This window comes from Lutra lutra, chromosome 10 (assembly GCF_902655055.1).
Source record: "Lutra lutra chromosome 10, mLutLut1.2, whole genome shotgun sequence".
Classification (NCBI taxonomy): Eukaryota; Metazoa; Chordata; class Mammalia; order Carnivora; family Mustelidae; genus Lutra; species Lutra lutra.
This window is the reverse complement of record NC_062287.1, coordinates 81182188-81205192: the sequence shown is the minus strand read 5'-3', so window position 1 is coordinate 81205192 and position 23005 is coordinate 81182188. Positions and strand designations below refer to the sequence as shown.

The 23005-nt window shown below is 34.3% G+C and overlaps 1 protein-coding gene and 2 pseudogenes across 3 annotated transcripts in view; 2 read left to right on the top strand and 1 right to left on the bottom strand.

The window, feature by feature from the left end:
- Window positions 1-23005, top strand: part of KIF18A (kinesin family member 18A) — an 84479-nt gene that overhangs the window by 17024 nt on the left and 44450 nt on the right. For all 3 annotated transcript variants that reach the window (XM_047690350.1, XM_047690349.1, XM_047690352.1), the window contains 7 exons: window positions 240-350; window positions 1780-1977; window positions 4095-4271; window positions 7614-7688; window positions 7898-8010; window positions 13213-13375; window positions 18711-18875. In XM_047690350.1, the coding sequence (XP_047546306.1) occupies window positions 240-350; window positions 1780-1977; window positions 4095-4271; window positions 7614-7688; window positions 7898-8010; window positions 13213-13375; window positions 18711-18875 (1002 nt within the window). The remainder of the gene's footprint in view (window positions 1-239; window positions 351-1779; window positions 1978-4094; window positions 4272-7613; window positions 7689-7897; window positions 8011-13212; window positions 13376-18710; window positions 18876-23005) is intronic.
- On the top strand, window positions 4917-6784 carry LOC125078185 (hsc70-interacting protein-like; annotated as a pseudogene).
- On the bottom strand, window positions 8076-8189 carry LOC125080316 (uncharacterized; annotated as a pseudogene).

Sequence of the window (23005 nt, the reverse complement as noted above, 5' to 3'; positions counted from 1 at the left end):
TGTCAGTGCCCTGACATTCTGTCGGTACCATTGTTCAAAGTTCAACTATATATCATTTGCTTAGTTCTATATAGGAAATATTTAATGGGATGCAATTTGTAGAATGCATTTTTACCTTTAATTTTATCTTTAAGAGCCTTTTTTCTTGTTGAGAGTTTACTAAAAATTTTAAAGGTAGATGGCTATTTTTATGTGGGTTGTTTTTTTGTTTTTTTTTTTTTCCACTTAAACTTCTCTAGCCCAAATCCTCAGAGGAGATTTTACAGTTATTGGATAGTGGAAACAAAAACAGGACACAACATCCCACTGATATGAATGCCACATCTTCTCGTTCTCATGCTGTTTTCCAGGTAACAGACCATTAAACTATTGCTCTTAAAATTGAATTTAAAATAAAGGCAAATTTACATGGGGTAATTTTCATATATGCAGAGAAAATCCTTTCAGCTGTGGACTTCTTCCTCAGCATTTCCTTTATTTTGGAGCTTTGAAAATTTATCAAGAATATTCAGAATTGAGGATATATAAATCAGAAGTATAAATTTTTACTGTGTGAAGATACAGCATAATAAGGTGGTAGCATTAAAGGGTGTTTTCCCTTGTGTTTTTAGAAGTGAAAATATTTAATCTTTCCTAAAGGCGTTATATTCACAACAAATCTTCTCTTTTTGGGTATAGATTTACAGAAGTACGAGATTCTGATTCACTTCTTTAAAAATTTCATCATAAGGACCTTGCAAGTAGTTGCATTCCTTAAGGACATTGATTACATTGACATTATATTTCTTTTAGAAATATAATTGCAGAAAGTGTTAAAGCATATGTTAGTAGCTATTATTTTCTGTAGTTTCTAGTCCTGCTAAAATCCAAATTATTTTATAGTTTCATTCTGTATTATACTCGTGTAACCCAACTTACAGTAAGAAATTGATATAGTAGAAAGAATTCATATCTGAGGCAGTCAAGTCATTCAGAAAGTCACCAGTCCATAACATTTTATTAATCCTTTCTGTTCTTTCCACTGACTCTTCATTTATCAGTAGTCATAAGAGAAATGTTTATCTGTGACACTGAAATTTCCCCAGAATGCCTTAGACCCTGCCCTATAAGAAATATTAACAAAGATCTTTATAATGGAATAATCTTAACCACTCTCTTTTAATTTTGCCACTTAATTTATTTAAGTTGAACTACAAAGTAGCATTCAATAAATGATGCTTTACTCTAATGGGCTAAAAATGAGAAGTATATTTTACTAATTTTTTATGTGAGACATTTTCTTAATTATAGTGACATATAATAGTTTTGGGAATTAGAATACACTTAGTCTTCAATTTGGGTCAACATTCAAATTCAGCTTTCCTTTAGGAGCAATTCCTGGAGACATGCAAAGCTTTCTGATCACTGCCTTTAGTTTTTGGTTAGGAACATTATTTCTAGACTACTTGTGCCCCTACCACCACCTCCAATAAGTCTGTGATCTGGCTCAGGGGTTACCAGAACACAAATGGCAGTTGTTTTGAGCTTCTATCAGATCAGAAGTTATTTGCCCTTTGGTACACATATAGGAAATCTTTTCATCTTCAAAGTTTTTTTCAACTTCCATAATTATTTCAGGTATTCTTGGATATCAGCAGTCAGATTATTAAACTTGTTCAGTTTGTTTTTAAAATGAAAATAATTTTGATATCATATTCTTTTAAAAATAAAGTACATGTTCCCTTTTAATTTTCTTAAATCTTATCCTCATTTTTCCTATTCTCCTATAATTTCAAAAAGATTTATTTGCGGCAACAAGACAAAACAGCAAGTATCAGTCAAAATGTACGAATTGCCAAGATGTCGCTCATTGACCTGGCAGGATCTGAGAGAGCCAGTACTACCAGTACTAAAGGAACCCGATTTATAGAAGGCACAAATATTAATCGATCACTCTTAGCTCTTGGGAATGTTATCAATGCCTTAGCAGACACAAAGGTAGGTACAATATGTTTGTTTATTTTAAGTATTTTGAAATATTGAAATATGTGTAATTCCTAGGAAGATACTACTTAAAATTATTTTGCTTTAAAGGTCTGTTATAAACCAAATTTCAAGAATGTATTAGTAATATTTGTATTCCAAAGCAAAGACTATAGGAAGCCTATTATATCAAATAAAGCTATGTTTGGTTTGGTTTTAATTTCCAGTTTTATAATCACAATTTGTTGAAAGAAACATATTGAATATCATATTGATAGATTTTATGGTACTTTCTCATAACTTATTTTAAATCTGATTATTAAAATGGCCATTTAGTGATCACTACATAACAAGCATAATTGAATTGGGATGAATACAAAAACTATATTTTAAGAAAACTAAATTTTTTTATTAGTATTTTATATACTATAAATTTGGGTTAAATAATGTTTTGATTTTTCTTAGGAAGAGGGTCTTAAGATATAAAATATAGTTAAATCACCATATAGGGTAATGTTTATTAGACGCCTTTGGGGTATTTAAAAATATTTTATATCTGCTATATGCCAGAGTGCTTACTAGAACACAGCATATTTGACAACTTCTGTATTGGTAAAAATGACTTCCTTTTTTTTTTCTTTAATTAAAATGTGATCATTAATTTAAGTTCAAGCCACGTTCAAGCTTTAAGAAATTTCTATATTTAGGAAAATATAGGTCAATGAATGCTAGGAAAATGTTGTATTTTGAATTAATAAAAGTATATTAAAATGATTTGGGAAGTCTTTTTAAAGAGGCACAAGGCAAGTTCCTGAAATCACATAAAGATTACAAAAGCAAGATGTCTTTCATATTCTAGGTTAAAATCTCAAACATCTAAGTGGACAGTATGGTATAGAGACTGGTTTTCTAAACTTAAACCATTTATAGAATTTTTTCCATACCAACATCATTTTTCTTTTTAAAGATTGTATTTATTTATTTGACAGATAGAGATCACAAGTAGACAGAGAGGCAGGCAGAGAGAGAGAGGAGGGAAGCAGGCTCCCTGCTGAGCAGAGAGCCCCATGTGGGGCTCAATCCCAAGACCCTGGGATCATGACCTGAGCTAAAGGCAGAGCCTTTAACCCATTGAGCCACCCAGGCACCCTGATTTTTAATAATTAACTCCTATTGAGTCATTTATGAGTCCATGTTTAATACATGTCTTGTACATGTGAAATCATTTCAAGTTAATACCAGCAGTGCTAATTGCACACTGGAAAACACTGCTAGGATGGAAAGCATAATACTACTAGGAGCTAGGATACCTAGGGCCTATTTCTAGCTCTGAGTTATCAGCCATGTTACCTGAAACAGTCATTTCACTTTTTGTTTAGCTTCCATTTTTCTCTTTTGTAATGTGAAAGATTTACACTGGATAACATAAGATTGCTTTTAGCTTAATATTATAATATTCTATTTTTATGGAAATTGTGCTTTTTGGAAAATTTGTTTTTTACTTTAAAATCAGAACTGTGTCTTTTAAGTAAAGGAAAACCTAGAAATATTAAGTTTTCTTAGAACTGTTTTGTCCTTTCAGTTGAAGTCTCTGTAAGATTGTATATAATTTTAATTTACTTCATATACATGTTAGCTAATTATTTAATGAGAGAAACAAGCTCTGCCATGCAGAATTCTTATTATTCCTATGGTAGATTCGAATAGGGCATACATTACTTTTGTATTTTGATTTCTTTTTTAAAAATGAGTGGAGTTTTTTTATATGAACATTATATTTCTGATAAAAGTTAATATGGAAAGATTTTGTTAAATATACCCCCACTCAGTTTTCCCACTTGTTAACATCTCACATTTATATGGTATACTTACCACAACTGATGAACCAATATTGATTTTTTTTTATTAACTAAAGTTTATATTTATTTAGATGGGAATATAATCTTTAAGTAGGATATTTGTTTTATGTTTCACTCAGTAGTTCCATAAGATTCATTATCATCATTTCAATCACCAATTATATCATAAATCTGGGCAGAGTTGGGCAGTGCTTAAATTCTTAGAGTGAAGTGATAGCAGGTTTGCATTTAAATGTGGAAAATGACATAAGAAATCTTTTTTTGCTCTTTCAGAGAAAGAATCAGCATATTCCTTACAGAAATAGTAAGCTCACTCGCTTGTTAAAGGATTCTCTTGGAGGAAACTGTCAAACTATAATGATAGCTGCTGTTAGTCCTTCCTCTGTATTCTACGATGACACATATAACACTCTTAAGTATGCTAACCGTGCAAAGGACATTAAATCTTCTGTAAGTTTGTTTAGTCTGCCTTTTTTGTAAGGGCATTGGATGTATACTATTTTTATAACTCTAAAAAAATATTAATTAGAGTTTTATTTTTGCTAATGAATTAGCGAACAAGTTTAGAAATGTCTTTATTAGCTTGGTTAATTGAGCATTAACTTGGACAATTAAACCGTTAAGCATCTTGCTTACATATATAATCGATACTATTATTTAGTCTTTTGAGAACCAGGGTGCTTTAGTGCCTTTCTTCCTAACCTTCTTCACGTCGTGGCATGATATTTTGGTGGCACACTGGAATAACTGGTCAGGGCTTTAACACATTTGTTACAGCCAAGGGTGATGTTATCTGCTTTAACTTAGCACCAACCCTTTCTTTGTGAAAACTTTGGACATGTTAGGTAATCTCTCCAAGCCTCAGTCACTTCATCTGTAAAATAAATATATCTGCCTTAGTTTGTAAAGTAAATAGCCCTTTTAAAATAATTCATGATATTGATGTAACAAATCTCTTTATAGCTCTAACAATGTAATAATGACTGGTTGGATCAGTATTTTTGCCAGTAATTTGGGGTGAGTAAAAAAATGTAAGTCGGAGTTAGTACCCGCGCCTGGAATCGGGTCGCAACCTCAGCCACACCTGCTGCCTGCTACTGCCTCCGGACCATGGACCCCCGCAAAGTGAGCGAGCTTCGGGCTTTCGTGAAAATGTGTAAGCAGGATCCGAGTGTTCTGCACACCGAGGAAATGCGTTTCCTGCGGGAGTGGGTGGAGAACATGGGGGGTAAAATACCACCTGCCACTCATAAAACTAAATCAGAAGACAGTATCAAGGAAGAAAAACCAGATAGTAAGAAGGCAGAGGAAAACATAAAGACAGATGAACCATCAAGTGAGGAGAGTGATCTAGAAATTGACAATGAAGGTGTGATTGAACCAGATACCGATGCCCCTCAAGAAATGGGAGATGAAAATGTAGAGATAACCGAGGAAATGATGGATCAGGCAAATGATAAAAAAGTGGCTGCCATTGATGCCCTAAATGATGGTGAACTACAGAAAGCCATTGACTTGTTCACAGATGCCATCAAACTAAATCCTCGCTTGGCCATTCTGTATGCCAAGAGAGCCAGTGTCTTCATCAAATTACAGAAGCCAAATGCTGCCATTCGAGACTGTGACAGAGCTATTGAAATAAATCCTGATTCAGCTCAGCCTTATAAGTGGCGTGGGAAAGCACATAGACTTCTGGACCATTGGGAAGAAGCAGCACATGATCTTGCCCTTGCTTGTAAACTGGATTATGATGAAGATGCTAGTGCAATGCTGAAAGAAGTTCAACCGAGGGCCCAGAAAATTGCTGAACATCGGAGAAAATATGAGTGAAAACGTGAAGAGCGAGAGATCAAAGAAAGACTAGAAAGGGTTAAGAAGGCCCAGGAAGAACATGAGAGAGCCCAGAGGGAGGAAGACGCCAGACGACAATCAGGAGCTCAGTATGGCTCTTTCCCAGGTGGCTTTCCTGGGGGAATGCCTGGTAATTTTCCTGGAGGAATGCCTGGAATGGCAGGGGGGATGCCTGGAATGGCGGGAATGCCTGGGCTCAATGAAACTCTTAGTGATCCGGAAGTTCTTGCAGCCATGCAGGATCCAGAAGTTATGGTGGCCTTCCAGGATGTGGCCCAGAACCCAGCGAGTATGTCAAAATATCAGAGCAACCCAAAGGTTATGAATCTCATCAGTAAATTGTCAGCCAAATTTGGATGTCAAGCATAATGCCCTTATGACAAATAAAGCCCTTGCTGAAGGAAAAGCAGCTTCGATCACCTAATGGATGTCGCAATAATACAAACCAGTGTACCTCCGACCTTCTCATGAAGAAAGCTGGGGTGCTGTGAAGAGAATCCCTACCCCTCTGCTCCCCATGCAACTGAAGCATTCTACAATTGTTGCCATTAGGGTATTCATTCAGATAATGTTTTCCTACTAGGAACTACAAACTTTAAACACTTTTTAAACCTTAAAAATATTTAAAAACATATTAAAAGGGTATGTTAGTCCCTATATTTTTCTTTACTAATCATTTCAGTTTTTTTCCTTTGGATTAATTGGGCAAGGAAGATATTTCAGTGTGGAAGATTCATTGCTCAATTATAACGAGTGAAATAAAGGTTTATTAGTGGGAGGCAAATAATACATTAAAATAGATGAAGTTTGAGTTGGAGATACGGTTTCTGAGACATTTTGACTTGTCTTTTTAAATGCTTTATTTTTTAAACACAATTTATTTTGATAGAACCATTGGGACCACCAGTATTGCAGTCAGACCTGGGTAGGGACCGGAAGTGCTTGGCAGGGCAGCAGCAACCTTACTCCTTTTATATAGTGTGCACCCTTGTGCAGATGCATTTAAATCTTACACTGTGGTGAAGGGATGATTTTTATAATGCTGCAGTAGACTTGGATTACTTAGCTGTGTTCTTGTCTCATATAGAAAATAAATGTTTTGCATTATTTCCACATAGGGGAAAAAAAAATGTAAGTCAGTGGTGATATATTTTTAAAATCACAGGATCCTAGGGACAGAAAAAACGTAGAGTTTAAGTGGTGCGATGACTTCTGCTGCTTACCCCTCTGCTACTCCCACTGTATGAAGCTGAGCGAGTTATTGTCTTTCTTAGAAAAATGTTCATATACTCTATATAATTAACTGGAAAAGTATATACTCTATGGGCATGCAAAGCTTTTCATATGTTTTTCATGTAATCCTTACAGCAACCCATTGCGGAATGCTCTACTTTAGAGTTGAGGAATCCCATGCTCAGAATTTTAAGAACCATATTCTAAATCAGTTAAGTGAGAAGTGAACGAGCCTCAAAATCAAGTATTTGAACTTCTGTTTGATGTTCTTTCCGCTATTCCATAGCTGCCAAGGAGCCCATACAATTATAAAAAGAATAAAATATAATAAGAACGCATTAAAAACTAGTTGAGCTTAGAAATTGTTGAAACTTAAAATTATCTCTAAATTTCTTAAAAGTCAGAGGAAAAAGAAAGTGGACAACTTTAATTATAATGTGAAGAATGCTCCATAAGTTCTTACACCTTTTCTCAGATAGTAAGACAATTTCTTTATAATTTCATTTATTTTATAAATGTGCTCAGTATATCCTCTTGTCATAGATTTTGAACATGAGTGTAATTGATCGTGAATGTCACATGACTGTAATTGTCACAAATTCTGAATTCATGGAACTGAATTAATGAGAATATGTCATTTTTCTTGTATATATATAGTTATGTGATTATCTCTTTATATATGCAATCATAATTTCTATCTTTTAACAGTTGAAGAGCAATGTTCTTAACTTGAACAATCATATAACTCAGTATGTAAAGATCTGTAATGAACAGAAGGAAGAGGTATGTCTACTCTTTACATTTTATGCTAATCTCCCTTAGTTACTCATTTATGGGACTCTGCAAACCTAATTGCCCAAAAATTTGACGTTTTTTCCCATTATAGTTGAAAATCTGGCATGTTCGTTTTCACAGCTAAAATTTTTCTGTGGTGACGTATAATAGAGACAGATAATTTATTTTGTATTTTAACTAGTGTTTCTCTCTACTAGATCTTAATGTTAAAAGAAAGACTAAAAGCCTATGAAGAACAGAAACCCCTTACTGATGAAAATAACAAAGCGAAGTTAATGATTTCAAATCCTCAGGAAAAAGAAATTGAAAGGTAAAAATTAAGATCTCACCATTAAGATCTCATTTTGAGGATTTTAGGGTTTTAAAATTTAGTTAGATAGTTTATGTTACCATCATTTGTTATATGTCTTTATATATATAGTCTCAATTGAATTCAACTGATAAGAACAGATACTACACTTGATCTCAGCCAAAAGGCCGAGAAGCGATAGTCTCAATTGAATTCAAAAGCCATTGACTGCCCTTTATATTTTGCACACTTTGAAGAGCAGATCATTTTAATTATGATTACATAATTGTGATTGTACCAGGACTGAGATATAAGATGGAGAAAGTAAGGCCAATTATGTCACTTATGAAATTAGTGTTTTAGCAGTTTTCATATTTTTCTTCTCAGGTGTCTTATTTCATTCAGGCTGCTGTAGCAAAATACCACAGACTGGTGGCTTATAAACAAAACAAACAAGCAGAGTTATTTCTCACAGTTCTGGAGGCTGGAAGTCCCAAGATCAGGGGGCTGGCATAGTTGGGTGAAGGCATTCGTTCAAGCTGAAGATTTCAATCCTTGAAGCCTCACATGGCGTCTGGAGAGAAATCTCTCCAAAGCCTCCTTTTCAGGTTACTAATCCCATCGATGGGGGTCTCTGCCCTCATGAACTGATTACCTCCCAAAGGCCGCACCTCCTAATACATCACCCTGGGTGTTATGTTTCAACATGAGAATTTTGAGTAACAAACATTTAGGCAGTCTCATCTGGCATAATATCATTATTCATATAGTTCATGTAAATTTTATCTACCCTTTCTAACTATGTCTAACTCTAATCATGTATTTTGTTTGTTTAGTTAATTATTTGAAGGGAAATCTCTCAGTGATCTAAATTAATACAGAATTTTGATAGGTTCACACTAAACTTTCTAGTAGGTAAATTTTAAAAAAAGAAAGTTTTTAATCATAAAATATTCACAAGCACTTTTCCCTTAAGCAGTTAAGAGAATTTTCCAAACTGTCCCAATGAAATAGTAATTCAAAAGCTATGACTCTTGAGTAGTTCCAAGAAGACAATAAGAAATTCCTGGATCAAACAAATTTGGCAATTACTTCTTATTTATTTAAAGAATCTAGGTGATTTCCCAAGTACTTCAGTTTATTAAAGGCTCTGAGAGGTCATATAATAAAGGAATCTCCAAACTTGATTAAAGTTCAGTGAAGTTGAACTTACTTTACATTCTCCAGAGCCAGTGTTCTGTTATTACTAGTATGAGAAACAACTTAAACCAGTGATTTTTCACACTGTTTTAGAACTCTAGAATTTTACCGGTATCTTGATATACATAAAGAAGATTAATCAATAGTGACTTTCAACCTACTTTCAGATTCAACAACTTTTTTAAAATTGGATTGTATATTGAAGTTTACATAAAATATCCTTGGTTTGAAAAAAATGTTTTTTGACTCAGTTGACCCCAAATGCTTAAAAATAAGTATTTCTAATAATAATGCTTTAGTTTTATAGATGGCTTAATAGTTTTTGATGATTTTTCATCACACATTAATCTGACCACTCCAACAATCCTTTGAGATTTGAAGTGGGATATTGTTTTCTCAAAGATAAGACAAGGCCTATAAATTCTCTCTTTCAAGTCTTTTTTTTTTTTTTTTTAAGATTTTATTTATTTGTTTGACAGACAGAGATCTCAAGTAGGCAGAGAGGCAGGGAGAGAGAGAGGAGGAAGCAGGCTCCCTGCTGAGTAGAAAGCCCGGATGCAGAGCTTGATCCCAGGACCTTGGGACCATGACCTGAGCCTAACACAGAGGCTTTAATCCGCTGAGCCACCCAGGCGCCCCGTCTCTTTCAAATCTTAATCTTTTTCTTCCATACTGTGCTATTTTACAAGTATATTTTTATAGTACCAGAGCTCTGTTTATGCTGGAGATTTTCTATAATGTTTAAGTTATTTTCTGTTAATCCCTCCAACAACCCTTTGTCAAAATAAAATTGTTGCATTTATGATGCTTTTTGTTATATCCCACCAATCTTACAGTGACTTTTATTTCATTTTTTCTTAAAGATTTTATTTATTTATTTATTTATTTATTTGAGAGAGAGAGAGACAGACAGCGAGAGCGCGCGCGAGAGCAAGCACAGAAGCAGGGGAAGCAGCAGGCAGAGGGAGAAGGAGGCTCCCCAAGAGCAGGGAACCCCATGCAGGGCTCGATCCCAGGACCCCAGCCAAGATCATGACCTGAGCTGAAGGCAGTAGCTTTACCAACTGAGCCACCCAGGCACTCCTGATGGTGACTTTTAAAAAATAAATGAAGTAAAAGTCATTCCTTGTTACACAGTTTACCTTATCAAAGAAAGCTTTGAACTGACGTATTATTAGTTATTAGTTTTCATTTTGTTAGTCAAATGTGGGATTGGCCCACATGCAACCAGATATTCTTTTGTTGATATAAGTTTAAAAACAAACTTACTTTATTTATTTTTTAAAGATTTTATTTATTTGACAGAAAGACAATGAGAAAGGGAACATAGGCCAGGGGAGAGGGAGAGGATGAAGCAGGCTTCCCGCTGAGCAGGGAGCCCAATGTGTGACTTGATCCCAGGACCTTGGGATCATGACCTGAGCCGAAGGCAGCCACTTAATAACTGAGCCACCCAGGGGTCCCTAAAAACACATTTAAAGAAAATTAAAGTCATCAGCTGCTCCAACTTGGATTCTTTGCTTACATTGCTTTCATGGAATTGTTCAGCGCTGGTTAACCAGATCTAGTTACCATCTGAAACCTTAGTAAACTTTTCTGCAGTTGATGGCTTCAAGTCATTGAACCTTTCCTTCTGATAAAATGATTCAGGAGGTCGGCCTGAGCTAGGAAATAAAACAGTAAAAACTTTAGAGTTTTAATTTGTGCAACGTATTATTTAATATAATTTCCTTGTATATTAAAAAAAGCTGTAATTATCAGCTTATATATCACATAGCCTTTGTCATTTTCCCTCAAAAGTAACTATGTCCTGAAAGAAATACATGAACTATCTTTTATCACAGTTAGTCAAAAACAAAACAATATATATGATATATATTTCATATCATATATGTGAAATATACATGCATCATATATGATATATATCATACATTATGTTATCATGTATCATACATTATGATATCATGTATCATAAAGATACATGAAATTTCTTTATGATAAAAGAAATATCTTTTATCATAACAAATCATGCTGTTACATAGAACTTTTTTTGCAAAGTCTTAAACAACATTTTATGTGGTTTGATAAGGTGAAAGGAAGAATATACAATATTTCTTGTCTATCAAAGCTATTTGGAAAGATAATATTCAAGAAGAAATCATAAAAAGAAAGTACAGTTCTTGATACAAAGTAATTATAAAACTTGTGACTGTATCAAGAAATTTTGTAGAATTTAATATTCTTGATGTATCACCTAAAATTATTGGCAGAGATTTTTATTGTTAGTTGAATGTTTTAAGTGACTAGAAAATAGTTATTAGTCAATCCCTTAAGACTCTTTATTGTTTTAAAATGATAGGTTTTTTTTTTGCTTTGTTTTTTTTTTTTTAAGACCAATCTCTAGAAATCTTTGATACTTCCTTTTTTTTCCATCCTATTCAGTAAACCCCACCAACTAAAACAAGTCTGGACCATAAAATTCCAAAATTAACAAATACTTAACTCTGTCCTTGGATAAAATGTTTTAAAAAAAAAAAAAACCTAAGAAATTGTCTTTCAGAATAACCTAAAGATAACTTATCAATTCATTTACTGGCATTAGCGTGTTGTAACATAATACAATGAAATTGCAATGTCTGTACATACTTCCTATGAAATATTTATCAATTTGACAAAACTGCAGTAAAGTCGATGTATTGTGGTTTACAGTCATTCCCAATAGAGTTTCATTAAGAACTAATGACGTAGACAAACCATAAGTGACTCTTAATCTCACAAAACAAACTGAGGGTTGATGGGGGGAGGGGGTTGGGAGAGGGGGTGGGGTTATGGATATTGGGGAGGGTATGTGCTATGGTGAGTGTTGTGAAGTGTGTAAACCTGGCGATTCGCAGACCTGTACCCCTGGGGATAAAAATATATGTTTATAAAGCTGTAAAAAAAAAAAAAAAAGAAAGGAAAAAAAAAAAAAAAGTCTGCATCAAAAAAAAAAAAAAAGAACTAATGACGTAAATTGGCAGTGTTTTTACCACAGATCCTTAAAAATATATCTAAAATTCTGGCTGAAGAATATTTATTTTTAAATGCATATGCTTTGTTACAGTTTTACTTTAAAGGCTTCACAGTTAATTTTTCTTTGAGAGCTTTGTCTGTATGTGATGGACCTGATCTGTGATTTAAAACATAAATACGTGTTTATAAAATTAGAATATGGCTGTGACCAATGTCCTGCTGACCCTGGAGGATGCAGAATTGCAATTTCCTTTTAGGCCTTGCATGAGTTTTTGGAGTTTGAGGTCTTTATGCATTTGGAGGAGATAGGAGTCAAATCCCCCAACTTTGATTCTCCAAATCTCCATCTCCCTTTGGAGGAAGGACACCGGAGTGGCTTTTTCTAGGTTTACCACATTACGAACTTGGTTGTTTTGGGTCCTGGCAGTGTCAGCTGACTCTTAGCCAGGCTGTAGGGGGTACCTAACCGTATGGTGTGTTTTCACTGTAACAAATTCTAAAACTAAAAACTGGCTATCTCACTTTCCCTAGGGGGCCATGGAGGCGCCATATGATTATGCCACCCACTGCTTGTTTCTTCACAGTTAGCCAACATCAAAACAACACACAGTACTGTGTTGCTTTGGGGGCCTTGTTAATTGGGATTGTACAGATTCAAATTATCATCCTTTTCCGACAAACATAGTATTTTATTTCTGCTAATAAGTAGCTGGATTACATAGACAAAATAGAGTATATGATTTATATAATTATGACTTGCATAGAGAAGCCTTATAATACCTATATCTCTTAATAGTATGATCTTCCCTGGAGGAGAAAAGAAGTACAGTAAAAATAAAGTTAATACCCTTTTCCAAACATTTTTGTAATTTAATAGGGAATAGTCACTATCCTATTCGCTGTTTGTCATTGAGTCTAATTCTATGAGTGATATATACTCTTTTGTTCATTTTTTCTTAAATTTATTTCACAAAATTAGTGAGATTCTATAATGTGTTTTATATTTGGTAGATTTCAAGAAATTCTGAACTGCTTGTTCCAGAATCGAGAAGAAATTAGGCTAGAATATCTGAAGCTGGAAATGTTACTAAAAGAAAATGAACTTAAATCATTCTATCAACAACAGTGCCACAAGCAAATCGAAATGATGTGTTCTGAAGACAAAGTAGAAAAGGTATTTATTTATAATTAAGTTTTAGACATGTAAACACATGGAGACTTCTAATTCTATAAATGTGATAGGTAATGATTTAATTACCCATTCACTACAAACACCTGGAAATGCTGGAGGAAATGTATCAAACATTGTTTTCAATTCATAGTTATGTGTGCAAGACAGAAAATTAAATTCCTAGGTGTCAGAAAGAAAAAGGAAACCAAAAAAATAAAATCTCAGTTGCAACTGTTGCTTCTGTGAGGGTTGATGGAATGCTTAACTTGAAGTTAACACACTCATTGTTGGGTACCAAAAGTCAGGCAGTGGGAGTGGTACACCCTGGATGCAGGCAATAATTTACAACTTAGACCAATCGCAGATCTTTTTTTCCAGGAAAGAATATTTTATCACTGACATTGTTAGAATTTCCATTGCATGGTGTTTAGAAATGCAGACCATCTTTTACTCATTTTTATTATTTCATGCAGTAATACACTGCCCTCCCTCCACACACACAGACCTCTCCCAATATCCTACCTTTGATGTATACCACTTCTTTGGTAAAGGACCCAAGGGAGACAGGGAGTTAGAAATGGCAGACCCTGTGTAAAGCTGGAAACCTCAGAGGCCTGTACTCTTCATATTGGTAGTACACCATGAAGAAACATCATCCAGTCAGCACAGAAAGATAAGGAACCATGCCTGGGGTAAGAAAAAGTCTCACTTAAAGACTAACTATTAGGGCACCTGGGTGGCTCATTTGGTTAAGTGTCTGACTCTTGATCTCAGCTCAGGTCTTGATCTCAGAGTCATGAGTTCATACCCCCATTGAGCTCCATGCCCCATGCCCAGCATGGAGCCTACTTTAAAAAATTTCAAAAGAAAAAAAAAAATGTTAAAAACTGCCGTTATATTCTTTCCAAGGATTTGAGGTTTGAATTCTTACAATCCATATGTTTTAGTTAGTAAGTCCTTCAAGTGAGAAATTAACATAGAAAATGATAGCAGAGGAATGATAATCTTTGGGGAACTGGGCAGAGCAATACAGAATCCGCCTAGTGAAACAGACCCCTGGCTCAAATCACTAATGAGAAGCCACTGTCCAAAATTTAAAAAGCACATGGTAAAACAGTCCACCATAACCAAGTCAGCAGATTTGGCAAATAATGACAGAATTCCCAAAATTTCAGACACTTGAGCAATCTGATAAAACTAAAAAAGACTGAAGACGTCAAAAAAGGAATTAATGATAAAGGAATAAAACATCAAAAGAACATCCATATATAAAAAGAAAACAAATGAAACTTCCAGAAATTAAAGCTTTATTCACTGAAATTTCAAAGTTCATTTTATAGGTACAGTGCTAGGTAGTCTTTAAAGTGCTTTAAATGGGGCGCCCGGGTGGCTCAGTGGGTTGAGCCGCTGCCTTCGGCTTGGGTCATGATCTCGGGGTCCTGGGATCGAGTCCCGCGTCGGGCTCTCTGCTCAGCAGGGAGCCTGCTTCCCTCTCTCTCTGCCTGCCTCTCTGTCTACTTGTGATCTCTCTCTGTCAAATAAATAAATAAAATCTTAAAAAAAAAAAAAAATAAAGTGCTTTAAATGCATTAACTCAATTCTCATAAAACCCTATGAGGGATGTTATATTATTATCCTTATAATCAAGATGAGGAAACCAGAGCACAAAGAAGTCATCTTGCACAGGGTCACACAGCTCATAGGTGTCAGACCTATGATTTGAACTCAAGCAAGTTGATTCTAGAGCATATTACCTCTATCCTTTTCTCTGTGTTAGATAAGCTGAAGAGAGTCAAAACTGGGAGACCTGAGGAAATCATATCAAATACAGGATAAAAAGATAGCAAATGTGAACAACATGTTGTTGCATGAAAGACAAACTGAAAAGTCATGCATTCTTCTTATAGTTATTCTGAAGGAGATATATTAGTGTAAAAGGAAAAAGGATAATATGCAAAGTTTCAGGCTTAGAATTTTTTAGGACTAACAAAATGTAAATAAGATGTAAGTTCAAGAAGCATGAGAGCTAAGCAGGATCAAAAATATGTATGCCTGGATATATGCAACTCCAGATCACCAAAGAGCAGAAAAATAAACATTTTAATAATAATTCTCCCCAGTTTTAGTGTTCACTAATGATAAGCTTAATTTTATTTTTATTGATTTTTTTTGAAATTAGTTACACAGGTAATACATAAGATACATTTGCATATTACTTATTAAAAAACTGTCCCTTATAAATAACTTTCTGGTCCTCTTAGACCACCACCCCAAATGTGTTTCTCCTTTACCTACCTTCCCATAAATAACAATTACATATAAAAATTTTATATTTTTTCAATGTCTGAAAGCAATCAAAAAAATTTTTTTTAAGATTTTATTTATTTGATGGAGAGAGAGATCACAAGTAGGCATAGAGGCAGGCGGTGGGGTGGGGGGAAGCAGGCTCCCTGCTGAGCAGAGAACCCGATGCGGGGCTCTATCCCAGGACCCTGAGATCACGCCTGAGCTGAAGGCAGAGGCTTAACCCACTGAGCCACCCAGGTGCCCCTGAAAACCTTCAAATTTTAAATAGTGCTTTAAAAACTAGCATTTCAGTTTTTTCTCAGACTATGATTGCAGAGTATGATATGCTAAGAAATTAATCATAAAGTATTCATTAATATATCATTGAAACCAGTTTATCAGGAGGTATTAAACTATACTATTAAAATTAGTAACTTATTTATTGAGTATGCATTTATTATTCCTTATCTTATTGAAAATGCCTTTTTTAAAAACAACTTTAATAAGATTTGATTGACATACCGAAAATATGAGTACTTATTAAGACAGAGTAGGAGATGAGTTTGGCCAGGTTTTTTTAAATTTTTTGTTTGCATCTGTATTCTTCTGCTTACTGCCTGTTTTCAGTCTACTTCCCTTTTAGAATTTCTTACTTTTGATCAGTTAAATCTACATATTCCAATTCTTATAGCTATTCACATGAGACTAGGTAAACAATGGAGATAAAACCTCGTAAGTGTATTGGTTGTAGTTAAATTACTGAAAAAAAATAGGAAGACATCTGTAGAGATTGAGGTGTTTTTTGTTGGTGGCAGTTTTCGTTTTGTTTTTTACATGCTAAAATATCAAACTATAGTTTTACTAAACTGTCTGCTAGGGCAAGGAATTTTCTCTCTCTCTTGGATCCCCTCCAAAATGCTTTATTATCAGAAGCGCTAAAAGAATCTCATAACATTGATTCAGGCATAAATGATTCTAGAGTATAGACTCTGAGATTAGAATTAAAGTGAAACTCTTGGGTGATTTTACAGCCATATAAAGGTAATCTGCAAATTATTTTTAGCCAATAATGAGTTTAGCATGTTAGCGGTCCTTTTGTACAAAGCAGTAGTAACATCTAAATTTTAGAATTTTTGGTGCGTTCTCACTCAAGAAGTTTTGTGGTGTTCTGGTGATTTTGTTAATAAAATATATAAAACTCTTTTGAAACCTTAATGGGAAGCATTTGCTTTAATGTCAGGGTTTAACATGCAAATTTTAGCATTTATCCCCAGACACTTATTTGCTATTTATTTCAGAACAATTATTCAATAGGAGTACCCATATGGAAAATGTCCCATTAGAGAACCATCATAAAAGATACATTTGTTGGACTTTTTTTTTTTTTTAAGATTTTATTATTTTGAGAGAGAGAGAGACTGTGTACATGGGAAGTGGGGAGGGGCAGGGGGAGAAAGAGTCTCTCAAGGAGACTCCACACTGAGCACTGAGCAAGACTGTGAGATCACAACCCAAGCCGAAATCAAGAGTTCAACACTTAACCAACTGAGCCAGGCACCCACTGATGGACGTTTAGAAGTAAAAACTCAAAAACATACTTTTAGGGGTTTTCAGTGTAAAACTTTTTGGTATTAAATATTAGCTGCCATGAGAGCCTCAGAGCATTTCCTGCCCTGGTTTCTAAGAGTTTGTAGAACATTTATAAATGTTAAAGCAAAGTAAAGATAATTTGATATAACTGTCTTTCTTCAGGCAGGTACACTACTCTTATGTTCATTTTCAGATGAGGTAACTAAAGATCCAGTGAGATTAACTTGCCTGAATTTTCATACCTGCTGAATAGCAGAAGAAAGTCAAGAGACTGCATATCCTACCTTCTGTTATAATAGTGGGTCTTAATTTTTCAGGTCTCATTACCCATTACTGTTTAAAAAAATTATTTAGGAACTTAAAGAACTTTTTTTCTTATGAATTCCATCTACCAATATTCCTATATTAAATTTTCAAACTGAGACTTAAAAAATGTATTTATGTATTAATTTTAAAACTATTAGCTCATTGCATGATAACATAGTAACACTTTAATGAAAAATAATGAATTATGTTTTCCAAAGCAAACAAAAAGAGGTGGTGAGAAGAGTGACATTCTTTTACATTTCAGCAAATTTCTTTAAAGCCTGGATTTTCCCCCAAATTAAAATATATTTAAGAAGAACTTATCTTTTAAGAGAATAAGTAAGGCTTTTGACCAAGTACAGTATAGTCCCTGATCCTTTTTCCTTTCATATAGTTCCTACTCCCAAAACCAGTTACAGGTGCTTTTTTCTAATCTGGGGATCTTTTTCAAGTCCAGCCATTATATCTTGTGATTTTTGAGTTCAGTATCTATTTACAATTAGCCCAGAGAGATCAAGCTGTTCAGCTCACCGTTCCCATGATAGTGTGCAAGACCCTTGGGGTAAAAACCAAAAGGCCAGATCTGTGCCTACATAAAATACCAAAAATATTGAGAACACCCATTATGGATACTGAACCAACCATCAGTTAAAATCAGATATTTATGAGCTGTTATAAGCTCCATTTTCTAACACTTGCACCAGCCTATCTAAAGCATTGTAGGCAATATCAGAGCAGTTATTTCTTCACATCTTTCAAGTTGGAGGAAGGGAAAGAGCAGGACGTGCATCTGCTTTAATTTTGAGTAAAGAAATCATGGGAATTATCAGAACTTGTATGAACTTTTCAAATGCAGCATTTAAAGGAATGTATTTTAGCACACACAAAAAGCTACAGTCTTAAACTGTTATAATTCCTAAAGCCATAAACTCTCAACATGTAATTTTATAAAAATGACTCACAGCTCAATTTCCTATTTTCCTGTAAGCAGGAGTATTGTGGAGATTTCAAAGGGGAAATAGCTTTAAGTACAAAAGTATAGCCTAATTTAATAGACTGCAGTTGTACCCTTATGAGAAAATTTACCACTTTACTAATATCACATACATCAAATATCATAAAAATTAAACTGACTATTAAATGCGTTATTTTTCAGGCCACTTGCAAACGAGATCATAGACTTGCAATGTTGAAAACGCGTCGCTGCTACCTAGAGAAGAAAAAGGAGGAGGAATTAAAGCAATTTGATGAGAATACTAATTGGCTCCATCGTGTAAAAACTGAAATGGAACTCTTAGGTCAAAATGGTCATATTCCAAAGGTATAGATGTGTTTATGTATTCAGACTCATTTGTAAGAACTAAGCTCTTTAAACTCATTGTTTTTGTCATTGGGTAAATATTTCTCATAAGACAACTACTATTCCATCTCTCTGAGATTTAGTTGACTCATTTTACCATTTCCGTTCACTGATTCTACCTTCTACCTCACTAATTCTTCAATAAATTTGCCTTTTCTTTACTTTATGAAGAGTAAAGTTCTTTTTTTTTTTTTAAAGATTTTATTTATTTAACAGACAGAGATGACAAGCAGGCAGAGAGGCAGATAGAGAGAGAGGCAGAAACAGGCTCCCTGCTGAGCAAAGAGCCCGATGCGGGGCTCCATCCCAGGACCCTGGGATCATGACCTGAGCTGAAGGCAGAGGCTTAACCCACTGAGCCACCCAGGCGCCCCCATGAAGAGTAAAGTTCTTTTAAGTAAAGTTATTCTTAAGCAATTACAACCTATTATGAGATAGCTCTTAAGTTAGAATAAAGTAATCAAACTGTACTTGAGGATTCATCATTTAGGTAATTTCAGTTTGTTTTAATACTTAAGGTTTTGTGGAAAAGTAGTTTTAAACATGACCACCCTTACTTGTATCATAGCTAACAAAAGCTGATTTGAAAGTTGTGTGTGTGTATGTGCATATAAATACTAAATTGAAGATATTCCACCTAGAAGGGCAAAATATTATAAAGAGTAGTAATAGGTAATGATGGTTAATGGCTGAATCAGATAAGAATTGTGTTTATCCACATGGTTACAGAAATCTGATTTTTTTATGCCTTTACCAGTCAGGGCTTTATTTTGTTCCCCTGACAATAAATCTTGAGAATATGCAGTTTATTCCTAATATAGTACCTCCAAAATATCATCAGTGTCATTATTATACTTCTCATTTCATAGTTGCCATATCATTATTCCATCTTTAGTCTCAACTTCACACTTAGGCCAGAAGAAGAGAGAAATAAAGTGGGAAGGTGTATCTGTCTTGGGAGAGTGAAAGCATTTCCGGAAATTCCTAGCAGGCCTATCTTATTGGCTAGAATTGTCACATGGCTGTCCCTAGCTATAAGGGAATATAGAAAGGTGAATATTTTTGCTGGAACCATTATCACTCTGAACAAAATTAGTTTTCTAAATAAGAAGGGAGGGGGAAATGAATATAGCATAAGCAATAAGTAGACACCTGCTACGAAGTACCTAATTTTGATCCAAATATCTATTACTTTTTTTAAAAGAATAACTTCATTACACTTTTTTTTTTAAAGATTTTATTTATTTATTTGACAGAGAGAAATCACAAGTAAGCAGAGAGGCAGGCAGAGAGAGAGGAGGAAGCAGGCTCCCTGCTGAACAGAAAGCCCAATGTGGGGCTCGAACCCAGGACCTGGGATCATGACCTGAGCCGAAGGCAGCGGCTTAACCCACTGAGCCACCCAGGCGCCCCATTACACTTTTTTTTTAAAGGAGTGTCTGAGTCTTTACCTGGATGATGCTTTTCTGAATTTCAATACTATGTATTAGCTAATTGGTATCTAATCCTATGGAAGTTTCAAATTTCTAAAAAACCACTAGACTGATTATCAATACAGGTAAAATAAAGTATAATATATTCAGTAGCAAATGAATGCAGGTTGTCATGGTTAATACTCAAAGATAACAATTTTTTTGTTGTTGTAACTGAAAAATATTACCCAGTGCATCATGACTAGGGAAATGAATTCTCTGGTTGGCTAGCAATAGCTACAAAAGGCCATTCTTTTAGCGTTAAAACTCAGAATAGGGAGGGAGAAGACTAGCAGGACCAGTCAATGATGACAGTCACGGTATTGAAAGGAGCAGTGAGCAACAAGCAGCAGATACCCTATTTCCTAAGAAGAAAACGAAAGATAAATGAAGATGGAATAAGTCTTTCTATGGAGATTTATTGAGGGTTAGCCAAAAACTTTTATTTCTCACTAGTTTTACTTAGATTATACTTATAATTTATTTGTATAATCAAAATTCTAATTTATAACCAAATCCCAATTACAGAAGTACTTAACTTATTTAGCATTAAAGAGGCAAAAAGATAAATAAATAAATTGTAGAAATTTACTGCTTTGCCTTTGCTTCCCCATACTTACCATAAGCTCCCAATTTAAAAAGTGTTATGGTATTCTTTTTAGTATTATTATTATAATTGGTAATTTGTTTTTGCCTCTTTGTCTACTTAGTAGCATTTATAAAGTTAATATTATTTGGGTTTTTTCAATAAATTTACATTTTTCGATAAATTTACAGTTTTACAATAAATTTACATTTCAATAAATTTACAGTATGGTCAGATTTATTTTTTCTAGCAATCTGTCTTCTGTAACTCCCTAAGGCAAAACTTTTTCTCACCTGACTGTGAACCTAGAATTTATTTTTAAAGTCCTTATTTTTTTAATGAATTTCATCACAAATAATTTGGAAAAACAATAAAATTAAAACTGCTTCCATTCCTACAACCCTAATTTAACTTTCAATTCTTTTTACCATGGATATTTTCACAGCTGATGTAAGCAAACAGACATTATTTTGCAAAAGAACTTACCACAGTCATATAACTCTGGACACAGACCCAGTACTGTGACTTTCAAATTGGTACTCTTCTTTTTATACCTTTTCTGCATTATCTACCACTTAAGCTCTCAAATCTGTTTACTACTTTCTGTTTCCACTGCCACTACCTTTATTCAGAACGCTACCCACCATTATTGGACTACTACATTTGGTCTTTTGGATTCCACTCAAATTCCACTATAATGAAAATGAGCCTTCTAGAAAGTAAACCTGATCATATTAATCTTCAGTGCTTTCTGCCTGATATAAACTCTGTTATGATTTCCGAGGCCTGAATACCTCTCATTTTATATATAACCTCACATTATATTTTTCACTTTAGCCATTACTAACATACTTGTAGTTCTCAGAATAGATCATGTTCTTCCAATCAGATTCTATCATTAGTGTATCAAGATAAGACAAGACGCAAATTGTAAACTTAGCTTTCCAAAGATGACATGCAAGCCAAGGCCTATTGTTGACTAAAATAATTATATAATCAAGTCTTGTCTTTTTAAGAGACAGGTAATTCAAGAAGATAAAAGAATAAGATTATCAGGGGAAATATTTAAAGAAAGACTCTTTTTTCAAGAGAAAAGAAGGCATATTTGGCAAATATGTTTAGACCTTTAGGATCATTGAATCTTATAACGGGAAAAAACTAAAGAGATCATCTAGTCAAGCTGTTAAATTTTAGTCAAATAAACTGATCTCCATAAAGACTATATTTTTAGCTTCAGATAGCATTTGTGTTCTGGCTGAGACCATTTCTAAGACCACCTGACTCAGGCCAGTGCTCTCACCATACCATTCTGACTCCCTAAAGAGGGTGAAAATATAGTCATAAATCATATGAAGAAACAACCCCCAACTTTACTATGTCTCAGATACATCAAATGATATTGTTTCCCACAGTGCCTACCACTGGCATAGAAAGTATTGAAAAAAAAAAAAAGAAGAAGAAGCAGTTTTAAGCTTTTAGAGAATCAGTGGTCAACTGGTAAGGAGTATTGAAGAGTGAAAATGGATTTGTCATGGGGAGGAAGCTTCCTGACATAGCTCTTCTGTTTATGAGATTGCTGTCACAGTCCCTCAGATGTCCAAAAGGTTTCATTTCCTTTCCTCCTATTGACCAAAATTTTCCCAGTTAAGGATTCTGAGAATGCTATTGGATTATCCCTTTCACACTTTAGTATAACCACGTAGCTGACATTTTCCTACTTAAGGTTTAGTAGGTTTAAGGAAAGATAAATAATTTTAGGGAGTAGATTAGAGAACATTTGCAGCTAACCACATGTGGTTTAGGAAAATGGGAACCTATAAAAGACTTTTCATACTTCTGCTCTAGAATAAAGCTTATACCAGATTGGGTGAAGGCAAGAAATTTTTATTACATGCAACTCCAGAAACTGAATACAGGGGCTATAACACTGAAACAGTTTGATGTACCCACTGTCGTGGTTGTGAACCTTACATTCTAAGTAGACAGAGAAACTATAAACAGATAAATGAAATTGTTACTGATCGATACTGTGG